Here is a 24976-nt window from a genome sequence, read left to right on the forward strand (position 1 = left end):
CTCCAGAAATCATTGATTGAATTGAGATTAAGGGTTGTTAAAATGCTAACAACTAATAATGACGTTTGACAAGACTTCACATCAAAAAAAAAGACATCACCTTCAGGTTCGGCTACGTATCACCGTATCACCGACACAAATCATCACCCAAATCATTGTGTTATTCCCACCAAGTAAACACTTCATCAAAGGGTCGACAAGAATCTGTTGTCCATGTTTTTTCTCTAAAGTTTAATATTGTTATTTAATCATCACAAATCTCTTTGAATTGGTATGTATTATCACATTCGATACATACGTGTCATTCCTATACACTAATACCTTTGAATTTGTCATATCCTATGAATATCATCATCAACTCCCCTTCAATTGAATTCATCCTTGTCTATCTCGTTTTGACATCTCCTGTCATCATCATTTGTTCATTATCCTACAACAACACAACACCCTCTCTCTATAGAGAATATTTCTTTCGAATGTTCTCATCCACTTCAAAAGCAACACCAAGCACTTCTCCAAAGAGCCCACAAAGGCCAATCAGTCCTCGAGCACAAAAGATGATGATGGAATCATCTCCACAACAACAACAACAAAATCACCAGCAGCAGAATCAACATCAGGAGGCAACTCCACCCACCTCTGCAGCCGTAAATAATAACAACAACAATAGTACTACCAATATTGGAAGAAGCACTACCACCAGTACGAAAGCCTCATCATCTTCACCCTCTCAATCACCTAAAGCTCCATCAACAATTACATCATCATCATCAGCAGCGTTATCATCATCAACGATATCTGGTCATAGGAATGAAAAGAAGAACCGAGAGAGTTCATCACCACTAGTGAAGGAATTGAATCGTATCGCTAGTGATGATCATCGTCTTCAGGGCCATTTGGCAGCCGTCGTTGTTGGAGATCAAAATCAGTCATCCTCCCAGTTGAACAACACTCACCACCAACATGTTTCCCAAGAGAAGAAGAAGAAGGCAACTCTCGAATCAAAAGAGAACCACACGGGTGATGAAGCAACTGTAGCAACAACAATGCTGACTCGTACGCAGAATTATGATCATAATCGTTCTCCAATTTCAACCCAACAACATTCAAACGACAATCAGAGTCAATCTTCAGAGATGGCGAATGATTCCACTGCTACTGCGACTACGACTGACTTGACTTGTTCAGTGGAATCTAATAACGGAGTCAGAGGCTACAACAGCCCTTCTGTACTATCAACAACAACATCATCATCATCATCCACTTCAACCAATGATGCTCTTCAACAACAAGATTCACAAAAACCCAAAGTTACAGTTCTTGCGTATACAGGTCCATTGACTTCACTTCCACCTCCACCTGCAACACCTCCTCCACCTCTCACTGAGGAGGAGAAGAAACGTCATCAAAAGTTCTTGGGCGTGGTTGCTTCTGTTTTGGTTGGATCGAACTCTGACTCGAATTCACAACCACCACCACAACAACAGGCATCTTCATCATCGTCGTCTTCCTCTTCGCCAACAACAGCAAGTGTCTCTTCTTCTTCACTTCAAAAACCTGAAAAGATTCCCGTTCCAATTAATATGCAAGCGATGGATCCATTTTCAATTGAAGAAATTGATCAAACCCAATGGACGGTTCTATATAATACCAACACTTTGAATAATACTCATTCAAGACGTATTCTTATGAGATCTTCGAGCATTAGATTACAACAGCAACAATCACAAAGATTTAATTCTTCAATTCTTGGAGCACCTTCAAGTAGCAGCAGCAGCAACCAACAACATACGAGCTCAGGAGCCTTATTGGAGCAATTGGCACTGTCATCACGTGCCTCTTCTTCCGAACATTATCACCACAACGAAAACAAAGGTCTTCTCGTGAAAAACTTTTTCAGATTCCTCTCTGTGGGAGGCGAATATTTGCAAAAGTTCAAATCTAAAAAATCAAATTCGGACGTAGAGGAAGTTGTTTATTTCAAATATCCTCATGTGAGACATTGCTTGCAAGTGTTTTACAAACCATTCAAAATTTTACGTTATGAGGCTGTGCCATATCGAGCAACTCCTTTCAAGCCACAATTCTCAGTTCTGACTCCTGCCAATAGCGATGCTCCTCAATCTGTGACATCTCCAAATGTCACACCTGAAAATCCTCCTCCTTCACACCCCAATAACAGTGAACAAAAAAAGAAGAAAAATCCAAAGGATAAGAACGAAAAGGAGGAGAAGAAAGACGAAGACAATGTTGTTGTCGATGAAGATGAAGTTTTGCCATCTTTTGCAAAAATTCTCGATATTGAAAAGGCACAAGCTGAGAAGGCAACGGATGTTCAAGCTCCTACTGAACCAGAGGAATTGTATAAGGTCACTGATCAAATGGGCGATTTCACAGAGGCTGGTCTCTCAAAGAAATTGAAAAATGCTTTTATTGGTCAAGGAAAGAGAAAATCAATCTTTGGTGGAAAGGTAGAGAAGCCTAAAAAAGATGATAAAGAATCAAAGGAGAGCAAAGATTCGAACAAGGAAGGAAAAGAAGGAAAGGAGGGTGCACCTAAAGAAGGAGGAACTGCTTCTGTCAGCGTTGGACTAACCTCATTACAAACAAATCAAAGTTTGACTGAAAAGGAGATGAAGTTGGCTCTTTTACAACAAAAAGGACAAGGAGAAAAGAAGGCTGTCGATGCTTTCGATGAGATTGATATCTCAAAATCCTTGAAAAAGAGTTTGGTTGAAAAGGCGAAGGAATTGTGTGCCAAACGTCCACTTGAGCTTCTCAACGAAATTACTGCCGAAATTCAAAGATCTGAAAGCTCTATGAATGAGTCAAAGAAGCACCAAAGCGAATCCTTCTTGCATGGTGTTCATATCAATGAGGAGAATATCAACAAGGAGAATAGAAGATTGATGGGAGTTTTACAGCCAAAGTACGAGTACAAGCCCCTCCACACTACTTTGTGCCAAAGAATTCCAGAAATTGAATATCCTGTCAAGAAAAAGTTCAGATTCTTGTTGTCTTGCAGTGAATTCCAATTTATGGAAAAGTTCGATGTCACGAAAGAATTCTTCACATTCTCCATTGCTATTTATGACACCAAGTACTCCAAGAAGATTAGTGAGGATTACTGGTTCCATCTATTTTCGGAAGAACAATTGCAACAATTAGAGCCCTTCGTTCGTGAATCCATTCAAAAGAAATCTAACGGTATTGTTGCCAACTCTGACAAGAGACTGTTCTCAATTTCTGCACCCAATGAGGAAATGTATTTGGTTTTGTATGTTCATCGTGTACCAACTTGTTCCATTAAGGATATGCTCAAACATCACAAAAAGAACGACTTTTCTTCCGATATGGAAGCCAGAAAGAACAAACTTTCTCACTTTAGACATGCAGCATTTGTTAGCTTTGTTCCACTTTTCAAAGGTGAAAAGAAACTGGAACTCAATTCATCGATGTATTTCGATCAATTCTACGTAATCGAAGGAGATTACAAGACTCCATTCAACATCTTTGCTGCCATTAAACAAAAGACCAAATTACAAGCGATCTCTGCCTCAATGAAAGTACACACAGAATTGGTGAGTGACTTGCATAGATATGTCAAGAATAAGATTGAAGACAGCACCGATATAACTCCAACAGGACAGCTTGCATCAATCAAATCAGATGACGATAGTGTGAATAACACAGAAGAACAATCCTTCTCACTTCAACCAACCAATCCCTTCTTGAATGGTAACAACCTTGATGAGAATGGAGATCCTGTATTCAACGCAATTGAAGATGATGATGAATTCTCTGATGATCCACCAAGATTGATGTCTGAAGATTTTGGAAAAACCATGTTCGACGAGCAAGTGAAAATATTGGAATCAGAAGCAATCAATGAAATTCCATGGAGCAAGGCCCGTCATCCACACATGACCTTGTTTAACACCATGTATATTTATCCTATGGGTGTAAAGCTAGAGAAAACTAAGGCTAAGAATATTGTTGTGGAGGTAGTATTTAGAGAAAACGATGCAATCATCCCAACACAAGAGGAAATTCAAAAATGTCATCCTGTTGTTATTAACAGATTTACTTCGGAAAAGAAGCGATCAGATTTTACTGCTCTTGAACATTGTACTACTACTCCTCAATTCCTTGATGAGATCAAAATTGACGTTCCTGCTGTCACAAAGAAAGGCAATCATTTACTCTTCATTTTCTATCACGTAGACATTGAAAAGAAGTCTTCTAAGCTCATCTATGAACCTTTTGGAACCAGAGAGGAAGATTTTGGAAAATGTGAACGCTCAATTTTGGGCTATTCTTTCCTTGAATTGACCGAAAAGAATAGACTATATGAAGAGGATAAGACACAACGTAATTGTACCTATGAGCTCACCTATTCTGAAGTTCAGAGACACATCTTTGTCGGAGAACTGAGAGTGTACAAGACATTGCAACCAGATTATCTCTCCAAAGCCAAGACCAAGGGCATATTGGATAAGATTAGTGACGCAAGATTCAAACTTTCTGCTCAACTTGTTTCTAGCGTTAATCCTCAAGACGAAGTACTTCAATTATTCTTTGCCAGTATACATGATTTATATAGTCCTGAAAAAGAAAATAAGGAACAAATATTGGAGTATATTTGCCGTTTCGTCTTGATGAAATTCTGTGCCATTGAATTCTCTCTATTCTTACCTCATCTTCCAATTGTTATGAACATTTTGTTTGAGTTGATGAGTAGCATCTCAGAGTTGCCACTTCAATCTGCTGACTTGAGAAAGGGAGCTGAACGATTATTGTTCGAGCAAGTATTGGTGTGTCTCAGAGGTGTCTATCACTATACTAAAAATCACACACGTGGTAACAAGTTCATGACATCGTACATTAAATACATTTTCGATGAAATGAACAGAGGATATCCAACCTACTCTGTACTCACTCGTATCTTTACGGATTATTTGGAAGAATTGACCAAGATTTTGCAAGGAGAACCAACCAAGCATTACTTTGAAACAAACAACTTGTCAGAGCACGATCCATTCCGTTTCTCATGGTTCTTGTTTGATATTATTATTAAGAGTTTGACACTCTGTATCAAGACAGACTCTTTGGATTGCCTCACGATTAGGGATAGTTGGTATTTAAACAAATCGGACAAGTACAGCAGAAACGATGAACATCCACTCTCTCAAGAATACTTTGTGAACAGAGTGAAAGAGTTGATGACATACTTTTGTACACGTACCAAGAAATTGCTCTCCTCTTCTGGACATGGCAGACAAAATATTGGTTTGAACGCCAATAGAAATCTTGCTCTCTTCATTAGAGATTTAATTCCATTCGTTGACAGAGATTATTATATTGGAATTGTTAAACACTACATGGATTGTTTATCCATCGAAACTTCAACAGATGCATCCGCTGAAGCCTTGTTGAGATTGAAATCAGATTTCGTAGCCATCATGTGTGACTATGATTACTTTATTCCGCTCAACAACTTGCAACTTCAAGATGGAAACTTTTTAATTAGACATTTCTTTGACGTTTTCTTCAGCACTGTTGAAACTAACAATGAAAAGTTAATGCTCAAGGTTGGAAAGTGTGTATTGGATTTGTTCTGCAAGATTGACTACGATGCACGATATCAAGACACATCCAAGAGGGCTGCTATTGCAGAGATGTTCCTTTATTTTGTTGACAAGTACATGGACAAGGAAGAATATCTCACTCTCTTCCACAATGATGAAATGTATCTTGTCACAGCATTTTGTATCTTGTGGGTGTTGAGAAACTTATCAGAACAACTACTTACTCAATGGTGGACACAGGCTCCAGTACATGTCATGCTTAATTGCATCAGCTTTTTGGACTATTGTGTCATGTCTGTACATAATCTTTCCTACTCGTCTTCAATTCCAAAAGAAAAGAGAGGAAACCAACGATCTTTACGTATGGAGACAATCTTGACAGCCAACTATTTGATTAGCAAATTCACTGAGAAGTCTGTACTGACTGAGGTATTGGAAAAAATCAAAACAAAGTATGACATTGACCGCTTGTTACAGTTAGCAGAAAGTGAATCTCAAGAATTGAAGAATCTTCCAGAAGTTCAAATTTTATCCAAGCTCGAAATTACCAGAAACACCAAAACTATTACACCTGTAGAGTCATTGCTTTTGCGTTCCATCAGTAGATTAATCTTTAACATTATTTTCCAATTGACTCTCAAAGAAGAGTACAGAGCTTGCAAGATTATCTTCCAAGATTGTCTTTATCCATTGCTTTCTAACTTTAACCATCTTTTCGTGTGTCATGAGTTGTACGATCAAACCATTCCAAAGAAAGAGAGAGCTCCCTATGCTCAAAAACGTAAGGTTGAACAAAAATGGAGATGGCTTCTTGGAGTCTGTACCTTATACTCTGAAGAGCTCATGTTTGATAAGAATGTTGGAGACATTATCAACATTTCTAAAGAATGTGTTTCTCTCTTGTTGAAACCATTTGCACCTACACTTACTCACGAACAAGTCGAACAAAGTTTAACAGAAGAACCTGAAGATGTGAATATTGATGCCAAGCGCTGTTGCATTTCTTCGGCCACCTTCTCCAAATTGGTGGACAAGTTTGTTGGTTTGTGCACATTGCCTGGTGATACTGAAGCTCGTGGAGTTTTCTATGCCATCTTCCTCAATACCTTCTCTTCATTCACAACTGCTCGCCAACTCATGAACCACTTAATGAGCATCTATAGAAGAACTTTGAATGTAGTGAAAGAGGCCACTCGTGCCAAAGAACAAGGTGATCCAAATGCTCCTGAAATCACAAAAGAAAACGCTGTATGTCTCTACATTGAACAAGCAATGAATGAACTTGTCAAGGAAGCATTCCATGCTCTTGACAATGAATCCTTGGCTCTCTATATGCATCATTACGAGGAGATTGTGCAAGGTATCAAGTTTAGATATGAGAAACCTGGTGCTGTGAAAAAAGTTCACCCAACCCTCAAAAAGATCAAAAAAACTCTCCTTCAAAACTTGTTGAGCTTTAAGAAGGATGAAGGATCCTCTTCGACTTCCAATGTCCACTCGAGACACAACACAACCATCATGATTCCAAGAGGTATTCCAGTGGAAAAGCTCAAGGAACCTCAAATTTCTCTCAATCAATGGAGAATCAACAGAAAGGAGTATATCAGCAAGGGTATTCTAAATCCATACAATATTCAATTCGATTTATTGAGTTGGCCAGCCACTGAAATTGCCAGACAAGAGACAATTATTGATTTGAAGATTTTCAAAAAGATTGAAGCCAATGAATTTTATAACTCTGGATGGAGTGATCCCAAGTACAAGTATGAACTCGCTCCTCATATTTCTGCCCTCACCGATCGTGTCAATAAGATTAGCTACTGGGTACAAACTAAGATTCTCACTGAGACCAATACAGAAACAAGAAAAGCTCTCTTTAAGAAGTTTGTTGAAATTGCCAAGGAATCCTACGAGTTGAACAATTATAGTGCATTCTTTGCAATCATTTCAGGTCTTCAATCCGGTCCAGTATATCGACTCAAAGAAACTCGAAAGGGTCTCTCAGAAAGTGACAACAATATTTTCAAAATTTTCGATGAACTTCATGCCAACAATAGAAGTAAGCTGAGAGAAAATCTCAACAACACGATCATTAACAACAATACTCCAATTATTCCATTTATTGGCATCTTCCAAACAGATTTGACTTTTACTTCAGATGGAAATCCTGATGAATTCAATCATCCAAAAACTCCTCAAAAGAAATTAATCAATTACCAAAAGAGAAGAATTTATTATGCAACCATTCAGAAAGTGAAGGATTTACAAAATTGTGCAAATTTGTACCATTTAGAACCCATTCCATACGTTCAATATGTTTTAAAGGAACACATTTTCGAAGGTATAATTACCAACGATGATGAGCTTCACAAGAAGTCTCTCATAATTGAACCTAGAAAATCAACCACCAACTAAAATAAATTCAAGTTGCAATATACATTTTGCACACTCTGCAATTCAAGACAAAGCCGCTCAAGGTTTCTTTCTTCCCAAATAAGCGTCTTGATAACAGTGGCACACTCTCATCACTGTATTCCAACACATACCCATTGCATTTGAGAGCTGTCATCACAAATTCAGGATCATTGGCAAATTCTGAAATCGCAAACTTCAATATATCCATTGTCCTTCACCGCCTCCAACATGATTTCCCTGTCATTGTGAAATATTGAGTAAATATAATATGTACCAACTGGAATACTATTGGACTTGTTTAATGTTAACACAAATTCTCTGTCTTCAATAATTTCTTTTGGAACATATCTTTCAATTCGGTAGAAACATATTTCAATGCATATCCATCTTGTTTGACCGCTTCTAGTGCAATTTCTCTGTCGTTTTTCTGCAAATCATGAGAGGCATAACGAAAAGACTGCTTATCAATGGTCATAGCCTTCAAAACAAGGTCTCGATCATTTTTAAGTTCTTCTGATGCAAATTGCAACAAGAAATCAAATTCTTTAACAAATTCTATCAAGGTTTCTTTGTTTGCATGCTCAAATTATTGATTTTGTTCCATCAAGAACTCTCTCTTACATTAAAAGAGATGTTAAGGCCATAAAATTTAATTTCCAACCATCATCACATTCCGGACTATTGAATTGGTTGAATAGTCGTTTTTGAAGTCAAATGATCGAGAGGGGATAGGAACAGTTATTAGATAAAATTTGAAATTTTCTCTTTTGGAGAAATTGTTTTTTCAAGCAAGGGTATTCTAAATCCATACAATATTCAATTCGATTTATTGAGTTGGCCAGCCACTGAAATTGCCAGACAAGAGACAATTATTGATTTGATTATTTTCAAAAAGATTGAAGCCAATGAATTTTATAACTCTGGATGGAGTGATCCCAAGTACAAGTATGAACTCGCTCCTCATATTTCTGTCCTCAACTTTAAAAACGTTGAGAGGAAGTGAAGCCAGAACATGTGGAGTTGTCAATGAATTGCGATTTGATTTTGAGTCAATCCAAAGATATGATTGCATGTAATGTTTGACAGCCAAATGACAGTTCTTGAAATGCACTTTACCGCCTTCTCTCCTTTACAGCCCAAGTTCAAATATTAACAATTAAAAAAAAATGAGTTGTACAACCGCAACAACGCCAATTTATCCTTCCGTGCGTTTAGTTCCGAAGGAAGGTGTACTTCTCTCTTCAAAAGGAGTGATGGAGGAGTTAGGATCAACCTTGCAGTGCGGGATTTGTTTGGATTACATTGAGAACAATCGTGAGTGCTTGAAATGTAATGCCTTGTTTTGTTATTCTTGTTTGGCTCAATGGGTGAAGGAATATAAAAATTGTCCCAAGTGCCGAGTGGCAGTGTCATCTCTTGAAGAGGGATTTGTGTTCAATTCAGTTGTCAATCGTCTTGTAAACAATCTGGAAGTAAAGTGTCCAAATGCAGAGAGAGGTTGCTCGGATCAAGTGGTGAAGAGATGTAACTATTGGAATCATGTTGAGAAGGAATGTAAAGGAAGAAAGGTACAATGTCCCAATTTCAAATTTGGATGTAATTTTGATGGCACTGCTCTTGATTTGGAGACTCATCTTGCTAATGATTGTTTATTCGAAAAGGAAATTGTCAAAAATTATATTGCGACTTTTGCAGGAGACCACAGTAATTATGTTAAGGTCAATGAATTACTTTCAGCTGACAATCTCCAGCTTCAAAGAGATATTGAGGCTGTTACAAGGAAATTAGATATTACCACTCAGGAATTGCAAAGCCAAAAGGAGCAAAATGTTCAATTGGTAAAGCAAAAGGAAGCACTTCTACAACAAGTACAGCAAATGAAAGAACAATTGTTGCAACAAGAAAAGATCCTTCAACAGCAACAAATGCAAATACAACAATTAATGATTCCTTCTCAGGGTATGCAACCAATGAACAATGATTTTAAAGAGTTCTTGCCTCCACCTCCTCCATATTCACCTTCTCCAAATTTATCCTACATGCAGCCTCCACCGATGGTTGTTCTACCTCCAAGAAAGTTTAGATTTTACGGGAAAACAGTTTGGACAAAATTCCAAGGTGAGTTTATTTGGCATATGATGAGATGATTTTTCATGACTTGTAATTGCAAGGTAAACCAACGAACACTGAGGTCAATGGATGGGAAGCAGTTCTTGAGGTCGACGATTCCATCACTGTTGGTGACAATGTCAAAGGAAGCAGCAGAGCTGGCAATGTTGAAAAGAAATTCTCAGGCTTTATTCGAAATGGTGTGATGGAAGTAAGTGTCGACTGGAGTGACGGTAGACGTGCCAAATATTTCGCCAACAATGTCGATCTTATTTCTGGAGCTCCAATCAGATTAGCTTTTGTCATTGTGGCTGTAGGAAAGCAAGGAGGAGCTGTGGGTGACGAAGGATTCAATGTTGGAACCGTCGAACAATTGATATAAAAGAGCAAGTAATGAACTCTTTCCATCAAAAAATGTCAAAACGAACAGACAGGACTTCATCACTCGTTCGTGGCGTGTTGTATGGTCTCGCTGCAGGAGATCATAATCATGGGCCTATTGCCATGGCCTTGATAATTGCCAAACAACTTGTTCACCTTCAACAAGTAAATTCTCAACAAGAATCAGAAGTTGCAACAACTTCCTCCGAAGAAGTAGGATCCTCCTCTTTACTTGATCATCATCATCATGAATACTATTCATTTCTCAATCACATCTTTTCAGACTATTTGGAATGGTATCATCAGAAACAACACGGCTGGGATGATACTGGACTCATTGGAAGATTAATCTTTAAATCTGCCGCACTAGTGGTTGTGCACGATCAAAGTTCATCGTCCTCTTCATCATCCGTAAACAATCATTCTTTACCCAATAAGGCAATTCAACAGAATGATTTTACAAAGAATGACGATAATAAGGATGACATTACAAAAGAACTCTACCTGCAGAAAATCCATCAATCTGCCAAAATTGATCAAGATTTAAATGGGCAAACAGGTGGAGTGAATCCAGCTCATCGGAATGTCGTGTTGAGCATGTTTCGAGGTTGGTCCTCGATCGATGAATTATTAGAAATTTCACACATGGAAACCATCATGACCCATCATTCGAGGTATGCAGTAGAAGTTGCACAATTACAGAATTATATATGTCGTCGATGGATTGAATCGTCCCTGTCGTCGTCATCCTCTTGTTCATTGGAATCTTGTTCATCCACCACAAAGAATTCCACTCTTTCCATTGTGACCATTTGTAAAGATTTCATTGAAAAGTTTTCCAACCCAAAAAAAACAAATGAACGACAGGATTCATCATCATTGAAAGAAAATCAAAGTGACCATGAACGACAGGATTCATCATCACCACTACCAATTCAAAAAAGTTCTCTTTCCAAAGAATTATTGACATGTTTAAAGTCACTCATTGAAAATACAGACTTTCTTCGAGGAGATGCTCTAGAAATTGCTCGTTTGCGATTACAGTTATCACCAGGAGGATTTTCTCCCTTTACCATGCAAGCAGCTCTTTATTTTGTCATTTTACACACTCACGTCTGTGCATCCAAATATAGTAATGATCAAGAATTAGTGGAAGCTTGTTTGAAGGATTCTTTTAAATTTGCTGGAAATGCTAATTATTGTCCCGTGTTGGTGGGACCTATGTTAGGTGCCAGATTTGGAGATGCAGTATTTGTGAATTTATTGAGTCATTCGAAACAAATGACTCGGGTATTTGAAATTTCACATGCCTTAGCTCAAGCATGGCAATGAATTCCAATTCACAGCCCTGTGTTGTTCTTAATTTTGTAAATTATTATTAATTACAATTTTCGTTGTTTTTGAGGGGCGGAACATCAAGTTGGTTCGCACCCATATTGCCCTCTGATAAACAATTTTTGTAATTTAAAACACAATAAAAAAGATCATGTCACAAAAAAGCATCTATAACGGAGATGAACCAGAAACACCACAAGCGTCATCATCATCTTTGACAAATCTTTCCTCTCTTCCTTCCGAATTATTCATTCTTTGAATAATTATTCATCATTCATAGAGATGACTCCAATTCTACTTCGTTCATTTTCACATGTTCCGAATCAAGATTACAAGAAATGATCCACCAAGTCAATTTCGTTCAATCTTTGAATTCCATGTTTTATCCAAATTTTCACAACCACAAGGAAAGGATAAATTCTTTGATTGGTTGTTATTTCAATGAATTTTGGTGGAAAGTGTTTCATCGAAATGCCATTCAAACCGCAAGCGAAGAATCTCTCAAGGAATTGAAAGAACAAATTGCCACAAGTGCCTCTGGAATAAACCGATGTGTGAGTTTATTATTGAAAATGAAAAGACAAATCTTGAGGAAACAAGGAATGCAGAAGAATACAAAAGAAGATGAAGAGAATTGGTTGAAAATATTGGTGACAGGTGAAGGTACGTCAAGCTTGTTTTTTCAATTTCTTGTGACAAATAATTCATTAAGGTGGAACGGGACAATCGAGTGTAGTGCTTCAGTATGTGAACGGTCACTTCCCAACTGAATACAATCCAACGGTTCAAGATACCTATCGAAAACAAGGAGTTCAAGTGGATGGAAGAACAGTTTCTTTAGAGATTGTCGATGTGATAGGTTTGTTTTTGAATTCAATGAAATCATACATAATAATTTGTGTAAACAATTGTGAAAAACTTGGTTGAATAGGATCTGAGAACTATGCACCGTAAGTGTGTGTTCATATCCATGACGACTATTTTTTTACATTCATCTCCTATGGCTAGTTTTATTGACTTGTTTTGTCCAAGAACGGATGGTTTGTGTGTGCTGTCCGTCGAAAGACATCGGTTTCCAAATTGCATGACCTTATTAAAAGAATTGTTCGAGTCAGACATGCATGGCACCATACATGCACTCTTTCTCATGTGCCATGTATTTTTGTCATCAACAAGATGGATGTTTTGAATGACCCTTCATTTCTTGTGAATGAAGATGAGATGGTGAAGGAAGAAATGATTTTCGAGTTGACTCAACACTTTGAATTGAAAAACTTTGCCATCATTCAAACCAGTGCCAAGTTGGCTCAAAATGTTAACGAACCTTTCGAATAATGTGTTCGAAGAATTCAAAGTGGAGGTATTGATTATGTGAAATTAATGCAAGATATCATCAAGTACGACTCGATGGTATTCAAGCATTACGAAGAAAACGGAGACAAGAAGAAATGTTTCGTCATGTGATCGGCAGACGTTCACCCTTAATGTAACATTACACACTTATCATGAATCGATGGAAACCATGAACTCATTTACTGATCAGGTTGGTTCTTCATAAAGGAAGCCACATACACCGATCGTTGTTGTGGAATGACATTTGAAACCATAATAAACAATTCCTTCCCTTCCTTAATAAAACTTTCAAAGTGAAAGATGGATGAAATGGAGGAGAGTTTGGATTGAAACTCTTCCGAAGAGAGCACTTCCCGAGTGAATCGTTCCTTCTCCTCGTCTGACATTCGTATGGCTTGACGTTGTTCCAGAATTTCCTTTGCCCGCAACAAACTTTCAAATAATTGACTCACTGCCAAGGTGAGCCGATCTTGAAATTGCTCAAAAGTCATTTGTGAGAGAACTTGAATCAATACTTGTTGTAGTTGTTCTTGAAGTGAGATGGATGATGGAGTAGTGAGAGGATGCTGATGTTCGCATGTAGAAGATGATGTTGAAAGACGATCGTCGTTAGAGAGGAAGGAAAAGTGATGGTTAGGGAGAAGCACAGCATTAGTAGAAGAGGATGCTCCTTGTTGGGAGAATGAAGAGGAGGAGGAGGAACATGTGTTTGAGGACATCATGTTGGTGGTAGAGATTGTTGTTGTTGTTGTATTAGTACTAGTTGTTGTTGTTGTTGGAGCTTGTTGTGGATGATCATCCGTAAATTCCCACAAGACCTGATCTCGCAATAGCTTATTCCTCACTCTCGACACTCCATACTTGATCTTTCGTTTCTTCAATAATGTATGTCCACTTGAAGAACAAGATGGTGTTGTTGTTGATGAGAGAGGAGTAGTAGTTGATGATGCGGATGAAGAAGGAGAATAGTATGGTGGTGTGGACAAGATGGAAAGACTCAAATCCTTGTTTCGTCCTCTTCGTGTCTTGTTAAGGAGTTTCATGGTGAGCGCGAATGAGTGTGAGGGTAGGTGGAAGGAATTATTCCAATAATGGACCAAATGTAGGTGGATTTTGGATAAGATTTGATGATGATGACGAAAGGATGAACAACGATGGCGATGCTAAGAGAGCCAATGTTGTTGTTGTTGTTGTTTCTCTTTTTTCTTCGTTCCAAGGAGAAAGTAAAACCGCCTCTTCTCTTGCGGAACGAGGGACTACTGAAAGTTTTCGCCAAACAAACCAATTACCAAAAATGTAGTAATTTAGATTCGACTTTTTTTGGAAATTTTTTTGAAAATTTCAATGACAGGTGGTGAATGTATCCTGAATCTCCTCTCTAGGATAAAATACATAGGGCTACTTGAATCAAGTAAACAAGAAATCTGAACAATTATGTGGATATTTAGAGGTGAATGAATCATTCGTATTGGTCAACTGTGTGCAAAAGATGTCCATTGTTTACAATGATTATTCGAATGTTCTGAATAAATGTAAGCTCCCTTAATAATAGTCGAACAGAGCCTTCTTCTTCAAGTTAAAAACGATCTCCATAATCCGATACCTCTGGATGAATGAATCACATCTTGGGTACTCTCCGGCAAGCGTTTCATTATCCACAACGAACCTCTTCTATTGCTTGATGCCAACAATAATGGATCGATCCACAATGTTATTAAAATTACGTTCTATTTGTTCAATGTCTTTGTTAACGTATTTTGCATCATGATCACTTTTTAAATTTTCTTCAACAATGAGAGCCTTCTTCATTCGGGATGATGAAAACAATTCATCATCATTCCGATGTACTTTCAACACACCCATCCATTGTTTCGTAATTAATTGAAAAGTTTGAGCATAGAAACGTGCTTGCTTGGCATCCAACGTTGTAAACATGACGACCACCGGAATGATGGTCAGGATTTGTAAGAGTAGAGACATTTTTTGCAAATTTGGAAATGGCAACGCTTTTCTCAACAATCGCCAAGAATAGTCAAAACGAACTGCTGAAAGAAGTGTAATAATATTCTGAATTGCTACTATTCTGTACAATTATGGATGGTCAAAAAATATTCCAATTTATGACATCTTTGCAAGTATACTTACACCACTACTGGTGACAACTTTCAGGAATGCGTTACTTGTATTTTAAAATGTTGAAGAAATGGCTATAAAAACAAACAATTTTACCATCTCTGTATTTCTTGATTTGCTTTGCTACCAGATGAATACACATGTCATGAAATGATTGCATTTACAGCTTGGTTCCAAAGACTGTAAAAGGATAAGGTATGACATCACACCTGAAGGATGGTGTTTTTGAAACAATGATCAAATCTTTAAACTCATCCCTCAATTGATTAAGAACTGTACATGTTGAAGAAGCACTTCCAGTCAAATCCAATAATAATAAATTCCTAAATGCATCCATCAACTCCTTCGTATTTGTCAAATTAGAAATCAAATTTGAAAACCATCGTGCATAATAATACCTCAGTGAGGGAATTTGTTTGACCAAACCAAGAATGGTTTTTAAAGAGAAGGAAATATTTTCACTCACATCCAGAGAGGATAATTTGTGGAGATGAGACAATTGTGGATCTTTCAACATTCCACAGCAATCAATATCCAATCTTTGCAACTCTGGTGTTAATAGAGTGACCTTCATTAATGATTCATCTGTAATTTGAGTTCCACTCAATAGTAAGGTTTTCAAATTGCTGTTTTTCTTGAGAGGAACTTGGTGAATATTTTTACACATTTTCAAATTTAAATATTCCAATAAGTTCATGAATTGTAATATTTCTGCCAATCGATCATCATCGACTTTACGATTGTAGGATAAATCTAAACGCTTTAACTTTCCCAGTGTCCATGCATTTCCAATGGCTTCATTCGAATCCATCATGGGTAAATTTAATTCTTCTAGAGAGCTATTCTTCATGACAATCTTGGTCTTCTCTGCATCGGTAATGGCTGTTCCTCCAAGATTTAAATATTTGAGAGAATTGCAATGAATGGCGCACTGTAGATCCTTATTACTTGAAAGATCTAAATATTCTAATGTGTGTGAATGAATGTCAGAAGATGCCAAATTTCGTACATTTACAACTCTGAGATGCGTGAGTTGTTTGAAATTCTCAGTAATGACACTTAACAATGGTTCTTGAGCGACCAACGATGAACAATGAAGAATTTCCATTCGCTTTAAATTTGGCGTCCATTGATTCAGTGCTTTGAAAAAATAGGAATCCACTCCAATGCCCTCCACACATAAATTCTCAATACTTGTCGTCGTCGTCATGGTAGATGATGAATTACTTGATGTCGGTACTGAAACATATTTTCTCATTTTCAATGTCTTCAATTTTGAACAATTTGCAAAAAAGTTCCATGCACGATTGCTCTCGATGGACACATTATTCAACACTAAAAATTCCAAAGTCTGTGTAATCAAGTTCTCCTTCTTTTCACTGATGGTAATTGTTGCATTATCACAATTAGTTCGATTAATCTCAACATGTGAAAGTGAATTCGAGGATGAAAAGATTTCAAATTTTGTAAGATTACAATCTACCATTCGAAATTCTTTCAAGTTCACTAATTTTTTCATCAAGATGTCATACAAGACAATCGGTACATGTACTTTGAATAAACATAGGGATGTTAAATGTTCCACACAGTGTGGTGGGATGAAAGTTTTGTGTGGTACTCTCTCAAATTTCAATACCACAGTATTCCTTTCTGAATATTTCACAGGTCGATGTCTATTTGAACTTTTTTCTAAAGATGACGACGATTCCAATGTCTCGGTTGTATTTGTTTTGTTCTTTTTTGAAAACCATGATGAAAAGAACCCTCGATATTCTCCTTCCTTATTAAAACCATCATCATTGTGATTCGACTTGGTTCTTTCGTTTGAAAAGGTCAATGTTCTTGCCAATTGTCCTTCCAATAAATGACAATCAGAGAGGAGTAATCGTTTCAAATGTTTCAAAGTTACCAACAAGTGCCACAAAAGATCACTACTCATCAAGTCTTCATATCCAATCAGAGAAAGATCTTGTAAATTTTCAAAAACTCCGATCGATGTCATTAATTGATACACATGAGAATAGATGGTGGTTTGTGGACACATCACCGTGCTATTTGGATTCGGATGGTTTCCAAAGATATTCATTTGTTCTTTCAACCATGATGGATAATCATTTTCTTTTAATTCCAATTTCAGAACACATTCGGAAACAATGGCTTTCCATTCCCGACACACCAACACAATGGAAGAGAGTAAATGCTTGGAATGGAGATATTTGAAAATTTCAAAGAGAACTGGTCCATGGATAGATCCTAATCGAGAGCGCATGATCACACCGCGATGATGATGATGAATGGAAGAAGTGTGAATTTTTTGCAACAATCCAACAAATCATCTTTATTCGTTATGTTCGTTCGATATATTCGCAAAGAGATCCGTTCATGCGAGATCAGTATATAAGGGAATTTTTCAGGTCTTCATTAAGAAGAAGGCGAAATCGAGAAATCCATCATATTGACATGGATTGCACTGTTGTGTTGACGAACCAAATGCTCACAGTGACAACGAATGGTTGTCAATTTGTTGTTGATTCTCGTTCATATATTTTCCCCAAATAAGCTCCAAAATAACATTGTTCCATTCTTTCATGTAATAATTCATCACTATATCCATTGCATCACCAATTCATGATTATTTTGCAATTCTTCACTCGCGTAAAATAATGCATATCCATTACTCTTCACTGCTTCCATCACCAATCCACGATCTTTTCTCAATTCATTACTCGCATACTTCAATGCAAATCCATCGTTTTTCACTACTTCTAACACGATTTCTTTATCATTGAAAAATGGTGGATCGTTATATGGTAAATCTATTCCTATTATTAAGCAAAAGCATTGAGTTTGGTGGCTTTTAAAACAAACTCTCTGTCCTCAATAATTTCTTCTGGTACATATCTGAAAATGTCTCTACATCCAAGCTTGACAAGTTATGAGAGGCAAAAGCAAAAGCCAGACCATCATTTCTGATTGCAGTCGAAACAATGTCTCGATCATTCTTGAGCTCATCACTCGCAAATATCAACAAAAATCCAAATTCATTCACAAGTTTCATCATGATTTCTTTGTTGGCATGTTCAAAAGAATCCAAATGATGGAATTCTGGAAATATGAATTTGATGACTTTTAACATAAAAGCTTCATTTGTGAGTAATTCACATGGTACCCATCGAAGTGCTTTCTTATTTTGTTTGATTGCTTCAAAGACGAATTCACTGTCTTTCAGAAATTCATAGGCAGCACAACATAAACATTTTTCGTTCCATCGAATGGCTTCCAATACAAAGTTTTTATCCCTTTGAAGTGAGAATGAAGCATCTTCGAGTGCATTTTCATTGTGTTTGATAGCTTCCAATACCAATTCCTTGTCATTGCGAAGATTGTCACTGGCATAAAACAAATCAATGCATTTCAATCATGTTCGATATCCACTCTCGATCATCTTTCAGTTCCGATGATGCAAATTGTAATCCATAACCATACTTTTTGATGTGATTCCATACAATTTCCTTGTCATTCATGAACTCGATTGGAATGAAATCTCTGTATAGAATTTCTCCGTTCAATAGCCACTTCTTCTTTCCTTCTTGTTGTAAAGAAAATTTCTGTTTCAGTAAAGATTCCAATCTCCGACAAGGCATGTCCAATGGAGAGAGAACTTTGTAAAAAGAAATCAATTCTATCACAACTGATGATGCCATGAGAAGGGAGTAAGAAGTGACTTGAGGCAGGTTCTTGCAGGAGGTGGCAAAAGGAGTCTCCTTAACTGGATTTGAAGAAATATTTTGAATGTTCCTAATTGAGAAAACAACATTTTGAAAGATCTATATATCGGTTAAATTACTTTTACACATCTATTTTCAAGTTGACAGTTCTAAAAGATGGGTATTTTGAAATCACTATTGGATAACTCTACACGTCTTTCCAAGCAGGCTATCCAACAGGAGATTCACAACCATAACCTTAAATCTTTCATTTTGCAGGCGTTAGACAATACGTCGTCATAACGACTTCATAAACATTCTTTTATATTTATTATTGTTCAACAAATTTGATCCTCATCCAATTATTCCGAACATCACCTCAAAAGTGACTAATATCTCAATGACAACGTTTAGAAAATCACTTAAACCAAGAACATGAAAGTAAAACCTCTCTATGTCCACAAAGTCAACCAATGACGTAATTATCATGCAATTCCTGATTACCTCCAAAAAAGTCTACATGACCATTGTTGTACTGCGGAAAGCAGGTACGGAGCAATTTACAAAAAAAAATGAGTAACAATCATCCTCATCATTCTCCACAGGTGAACACCTCAAATGTCCATACAGCAAGCAATAGTAACCAGCACCAGCACCATTCGGGCTCATCTGCCCGTACGCCAATCACAAACGAGCAAAGTTCAACAACATCTTCAAAGACATCTTCCGCCACGACCCCCAATCTCATCAATCCGATCCATACTTCCGTTCAGCAACAACATCACCATCACCAACAGAATACACCCAGCCCTGTAAATTCCAACATCACATTTTCCTTTTCTGGAAGTAAGGAGACACCACACAGTCCACATCCTCATCATTCTCATTTTCATAATTTTGCCAATGTCACAGAATTGGATGAGGACGAAGTTGAAATTCATACAGCAACTCGCGACGACCATGATGATGAAAAGGTATTTGGGAATAATTCATCTCCTAATCAAATGAAAATTGATTCAGACAATCATCAACATCATCATCGAATGACCAGTGAAGTGGATGATTATCAGCATCCAACTCATCACCACCATACTCATCATGGATTTCAAAATGCAACAACAAACACTCATGAAGAAGATGACCACCATGTGGTGCACTTTCATTCGGGAAGTGACGACCATGAAATTATCGGAGTTGTCAATGTAGATGCCAACGGTTCCTTTTTTCCAAAAGAAGAAGGATATCGTCCTCAGCAAGGTCTCTATATGCATGCAGGAATGACTTCATCATCATCCATTGACTCTATTGCAAGTTTTGCCAGTACCACTGATTTGGATGCATTGGCTGTATTGACCAATGAAGAATTGAAGGGTTATGTTGCTGACCAACTGGTTCCAATTGGAGAAAGTGATGCAATTGTAGAAAGTATCAGACATCATCATGGCAGGTCCTCAAATGAAAAAAAGGAAGATGAAAAAATCGGATTATTAGCCAAATCAACCAAAAGCGTTTGGGAATCCGTCAAAGGATTTACAGATAAAATTATGCAAAAAGATGCTCCAGTTTTGTTACCATCTCAAAAGAGAAAGTTAAGAGGATGGTTTATGAAAAAGTACAAAAGAGCTCGCAGAAAAGAAATGGCCAATATGCAAGGGGAAGAGGAAGAAGAAGAAGAGGAGCCAGTTCGAGAAAGTTGGACTGACAAAATTAAACAATGTTTCCAACAAACTAGATCTGAGAGTAGAGTTTTGTACACAGAATTAAGCGAAGAAGACAAGCTTAAAGTTCAATCATTAATTTTGGATTTAGGATTTGCATTGACTTTATACGGTATTAGTGCAAACAGAACAGAATATCACCTTACTCTTGTTTGTGCATATTTTGGAATTGATGCTTATTTTAATATTACTCCTGTTGGAATTTGGTTTTCATTTGGACAAAAAGTCAGAGAAGCCGATAACAGAACCTATTATGTGAAGGTGGAAACTCAAATGTTGAATTTGGACAAATTGACCAAGTTAGATACTGTTGCAAGAAATATTGCTCGTGGACGATTGGGGGTAGATGAAGCTAGAAAAGAAATTAGAAATATTGTATCAGCCCCAAATGTCTATGACCATCCTGTGGTCAACATTTTCATGCATTTTATTTGTCCTGGATTATTTGGTCTTTTATGGAGTGGAAACGTTGCGGAATTACTCACTTGTCTTACTGCTGGATTGGCCATTGCTTTGATACATTTATATTGTCAACGATTTGCATTTTTCAGAAATGTCAACCAAATTGTGGCCACAATTACTGCTGGCTTAATTGGTATTGCCATGAAGGCAATTTTCATTGACAAATTTGAAGTTTCTGTTTCACTTATTTCTCTTGGTACGTAATTGCATTTTGGATGGTTTACATAATATTCCTAATACTATGATTAATTTAGCTGCGACGTGGCAATTTTTGCCGGGTCAACCGATGGCTGTAGCCTGTTACGAAATTGCTACTGGTGCCTTATTGAGTGGAATTTGTCGTTTTGTCTTCTCTTTTGTGGTTATTTTAAAGCTTGGATTTGGATTCTTAATTACCTATGTGATTGCAATTAACATACCTCATTTGCGAGACAGTGAAATCAATCCACCTTCGAGAGATCCAATTCCACTTTGGTTTCGCTTCATTATCATGATTGGCCTTGCCTTAAATATTGTCTTTACAAGAAGAGTTCCCAAACATGCCTTTTCAATTATTTACATTACTCTATCGACCGTATGTGCTCACATGGTCGCATTTGTTTTGGCAGATGTGTTGGAAAATCTCGAAGCTGGCACCATTATTGGAGGAATTTTGATTGGTATTTTAGGAAATATTTACACACTCATCTCAAAGAAACCTTCCATGATGGTTGTTGGTATTGGTGCATTGTTGTTAGGTCCAGGTTCAATGTCTTTTAGAGGAATTGCAGCATTTGTGTTCAAGGAAACCACCGAAGGACTAAATTTGTTGTTTGAAATCTTTTGGGTGGGCATTGCATTGTTCTGTAAGTACTAGTGTTCGAAACAAGTGATTCATTGAATGAATGAATGAATGGATTGCAATGAACAAATTCACAACTAACGGTTTCCTACTTACTTAAACAGTTGGATTTACGGTTGCAAATATTGTGGTACCCATTAAGCAAAATATCAACGTGTAATAAACGAGAGAGAGAGAGAGCAACAATCAAGCCTTGCTTCAACAAGCAATTCCGCAATTTCAACAACAATCACTCCTCTCAACCACCACCATTGAGGCACATGTGGTGCACCTCAAATCAATCATTATTTTTATAAGATTTTTTTTTTAAAAAAAATTATCATCAGTTCCAAAGCATTATATTCAAATCGTGTATGAAAAGTTTTCAAGCTTTGTGGCTACCGATGCATCATCAAGAAAAGTCAAATCAGGATTTGCCTTTGATATCACACCTGAGAACTTGTGCTTTCTGAGTGGACTCGATCGAATTGAATGGAGTCAATTTGAAAAATCGTATCTTGATTTAAGAGGTAAACATGATTTATTGATCTTTACATTTTACTCGGGAGGAATACAATATTGGAACTCGTCAAACGATGATTATCCCTCCATCATGTCTTCAAGCAGATCTTTTCATCAGATTTTGCGGACTGAAATCGAAGCACGACGAATCAGTGTGTTGTTTTTGAGAGGAACCAGTGCCAGTGTTCCTTCTCGACTTGGATTTGTGAACCCTCATGTCAATCATGGTTATGTCGACTATGTACAGGGCAAGTTGGAGGTGAATCTTAACGCAATCAAAGAGTTGAGTGTAAAAAGCTCCAATCTATCATTATTCTTACAAGAAAATGCAAAGTATTTCAATGAAGAGTCAAACACTGTTTGTTGTAACCCACCAGATACATACATGTGTGGAATTGATGAAAAGTCTTTGGTTGATGTTCAGAAATGGAATGTATTGATGAGTTCTGTGGATCATCCAAAACATTTTTCTTTGCTGATTCACAAAGAATACAAAGTGATGTTTACGCCATGGTATGGCTTTTCACATGGAAAACAGTTAGCTCACGATATTGTTTTATATTTTTGTAGATATTTACTCAATGATGCATTTCGATCTGAATCCTCAATGAAAACTCGATTATGGAATCAACTTTCAGAATTTCCTCAACTTGGAGATATTTCTTTCCGATATTATTCAAACAATCACAGGTTGTTTTGCAATCTTTTACTTGGGAGTGGAATTTGAAAACTTGTTTGAAACAACATCCCATTATTAGAGGAATACATCAAGAGTTCATTTAGGAAATTTAAACAGATCGGATTTTGGGATTAGAAAGTTCAAATATAATATCTGGAGCAATCGTTATTCTCATTTCTAAGAGTTTTGACATCGACCAACTCCTGACGCATTTCAAGTTGGAAAATATTTTGTTCAAGCATTGCGTTCTTTTGTTGCTCCTGGAATAATTTTGTTGATAAAACTAGAATCTCGTTTTGACGAATGAGCTGTTGTTCTCTTGATCTCGCTTCAAGCGTTACACTCATGGCGTCGCCGTCTACAAAAGCCTCACAGTTATATCCAATTAAAGAACACATCCTGGAGGCCATCCTCTCCATAAATATTTGTGAGGTGTGCTGAAAGCTTTGTTTGCAACACAATAGCATAAGAATATTGAGTTTTCATGTATACACAAAATGGTGATCGGTTTTCTTCTCCTCCATTAATCATCAGAATCTTATTTGAGTCGATATGAACTGCTTTTTCCATTAACACCACATTTAGTCGATCATGGAAAGGAAAATCAACAAGACAAACATCTCTAAATGAATTTGTTAGACACACTTGGAATTTGTAATTGGTAGCTCCAACACAGGCTACCTTTGTGAAAACAATACCGTCATGTGTGAAAGGTGGCCACCTTTGAAGGTTGATGTACCTCTGTTGAATGTAGACACTTCCACTTTCTATTCATCCTATTGAATCACCATAAAATGCTATTTTCAAGATAACATACTTGTGAGAAACAATACCTGATAATATTGTGTCGCAATATCAATGGCAGGATCGTTCGCGGTTATTTCATTCATCTTCTTGCTTTCACATAACTCTTCAACAATATCCGTATGAGAATTCACCAATAATTCATTGTTTCCATTATAACCACACGCATAAATCTTGCCCTCGTCACTTAGAGCTACAATCGAATGATCTCCACACACTACCTTACAAATCTTTACGTTATTGTGTATTCTTGAGAATGGATGTTCCTGTATTCTGAGTGTGGAATTCGTGGTGCTGACAGGTTGGCCAATCTCTCCAAATTGGTTCGAACCTTAAAAGTTATTTTAGAAATGTGTGTGGAATTCACACAGCAATCATGATTTTGAAATTCTTACCTCCCACGAGTAATCTTCCATGGTTAGTAACAAATACACTCGTATAGGCAGCACACGCCATGTACGTGATATATTCGTCAGTGTGAAGAGCATTCTCGACGTCTCTCAACCAATAAATACCTCCTGGGCGCACACACGACCTTCCTTGCTCAAAAGTTTCTAAATTCATAACATCTTCCCCCATGTAGGGAGGAATATCATAGGCCATCTGAATTGCAACTACAGAAGGTCTTCTTGGTACTCTAAAGCTTTCTCCGCTTGGTAATTCTGTGACAGCATAATCACTTGACGAAGAACCGATCTTTGAATGAACAGAAACCACACCATCCATAATTTTATCCGTCAAAATGGGTACATGATGATAGGATGCAGCAACAAAATAGGCTCGTTCTAATCCAATACAATCTCCCTTTTTGTTTTCTTTGTAATTTGAAAATACATCATCGGACCACTTTTTGGTTTTTTCTTCTTTACTTTCAAATTTGCCCTCTTGCCATGGCAATCGGTTTGTTCTTTCCAATACAGTCTATGATCGGGAGATGTGATTATAAAAAC

The 24976-nt window shown here is 37.2% G+C and overlaps 10 protein-coding genes across 10 annotated transcripts; 5 read left to right on the top strand and 5 right to left on the bottom strand.

Moving 5' to 3' along the window:
* Positions 1–476: 476 nt before the first annotated feature.
* Positions 477–8003, top strand: FDP41_005376 (uncharacterized protein; the record flags this gene model as incomplete). Its single annotated transcript, XM_044708893.1, has 1 exon — positions 477–8003. One exon carries the CDS (start codon positions 477–479, stop codon positions 8001–8003), a length of 7527 nt encoding a protein of 2508 aa, XP_044560095.1.
* Positions 8004–9169: 1166 nt separating this feature from the next.
* FDP41_005377 (uncharacterized protein) lies at positions 9170–10494 on the top strand (the record flags this gene model as incomplete). The annotated part of the gene is made up of 2 exons (XM_044708894.1): positions 9170–10121; positions 10175–10494. 2 exons carry the CDS (start codon positions 9170–9172, stop codon positions 10492–10494), a joined length of 1272 nt encoding a protein of 423 aa, XP_044560096.1.
* A 32-nt stretch (positions 10495–10526) lies between these two features.
* FDP41_005378 (uncharacterized protein) lies at positions 10527–11825 on the top strand (the record flags this gene model as incomplete). Its single annotated transcript, XM_044708895.1, has 1 exon — positions 10527–11825. One exon carries the CDS (start codon positions 10527–10529, stop codon positions 11823–11825), a length of 1299 nt encoding a protein of 432 aa, XP_044560097.1.
* A 341-nt stretch (positions 11826–12166) lies between these two features.
* FDP41_005379 (uncharacterized protein) lies at positions 12167–13163 on the top strand (the record flags this gene model as incomplete). The annotated part of the gene is made up of 4 exons (XM_044708896.1): positions 12167–12491; positions 12541–12687; positions 12760–12778; positions 12929–13163. The coding sequence occupies 4 exons, from the start codon at positions 12167–12169 to the stop codon at positions 13161–13163; spliced, it is 726 nt and encodes a 241-aa protein (XP_044560098.1).
* A 197-nt stretch (positions 13164–13360) lies between these two features.
* FDP41_005380 (uncharacterized protein) lies at positions 13361–14224 on the bottom strand (the record flags this gene model as incomplete). Its single annotated transcript, XM_044708898.1, has 1 exon — positions 13361–14224. One exon carries the CDS (start codon positions 14222–14224, stop codon positions 13361–13363), a length of 864 nt encoding a protein of 287 aa, XP_044560099.1.
* Positions 14225–14852: 628 nt separating this feature from the next.
* On the bottom strand, positions 14853–15161 carry FDP41_005381 (uncharacterized protein; the record flags this gene model as incomplete). Its single annotated transcript, XM_044708899.1, has 1 exon — positions 14853–15161. One exon carries the CDS (start codon positions 15159–15161, stop codon positions 14853–14855), a length of 309 nt encoding a protein of 102 aa, XP_044560100.1.
* A 313-nt stretch (positions 15162–15474) lies between these two features.
* FDP41_005382 (uncharacterized protein) lies at positions 15475–17583 on the bottom strand (the record flags this gene model as incomplete). Its single annotated transcript, XM_044708900.1, has 1 exon — positions 15475–17583. One exon carries the CDS (start codon positions 17581–17583, stop codon positions 15475–15477), a length of 2109 nt encoding a protein of 702 aa, XP_044560101.1.
* Positions 17584–17918: 335 nt separating this feature from the next.
* On the bottom strand, positions 17919–19018 carry FDP41_005383 (uncharacterized protein; the record flags this gene model as incomplete). The annotated part of the gene is made up of 3 exons (XM_044708901.1): positions 17919–18136; positions 18183–18703; positions 18801–19018. 3 exons carry the CDS (start codon positions 19016–19018, stop codon positions 17919–17921), a joined length of 957 nt encoding a protein of 318 aa, XP_044560102.1.
* Positions 19019–19593: 575 nt separating this feature from the next.
* FDP41_005384 (uncharacterized protein) lies at positions 19594–23270 on the top strand (the record flags this gene model as incomplete). Its single annotated transcript, XM_044708902.1, has 4 exons — positions 19594–21397; positions 21456–22046; positions 22147–22196; positions 22404–23270. The coding sequence occupies 4 exons, from the start codon at positions 19594–19596 to the stop codon at positions 23268–23270; spliced, it is 3312 nt and encodes a 1103-aa protein (XP_044560103.1).
* Positions 23271–23597: 327 nt separating this feature from the next.
* Positions 23598–24752, bottom strand: FDP41_005385 (uncharacterized protein; the record flags this gene model as incomplete). The annotated part of the gene is made up of 3 exons (XM_044708903.1): positions 23598–23989; positions 24040–24357; positions 24422–24752. The coding sequence occupies 3 exons, from the start codon at positions 24750–24752 to the stop codon at positions 23598–23600; spliced, it is 1041 nt and encodes a 346-aa protein (XP_044560104.1).
* Between the last annotated feature and the right edge of the window lie 224 nt (positions 24753–24976).

This window comes from Naegleria fowleri, assembly GCF_008403515.1.
Source record: "Naegleria fowleri strain ATCC 30894 chromosome Unknown tig44, whole genome shotgun sequence".
NCBI lineage: Eukaryota > Heterolobosea > Eutetramitea > Acrasida > Naegleriidae > Naegleria > Naegleria fowleri.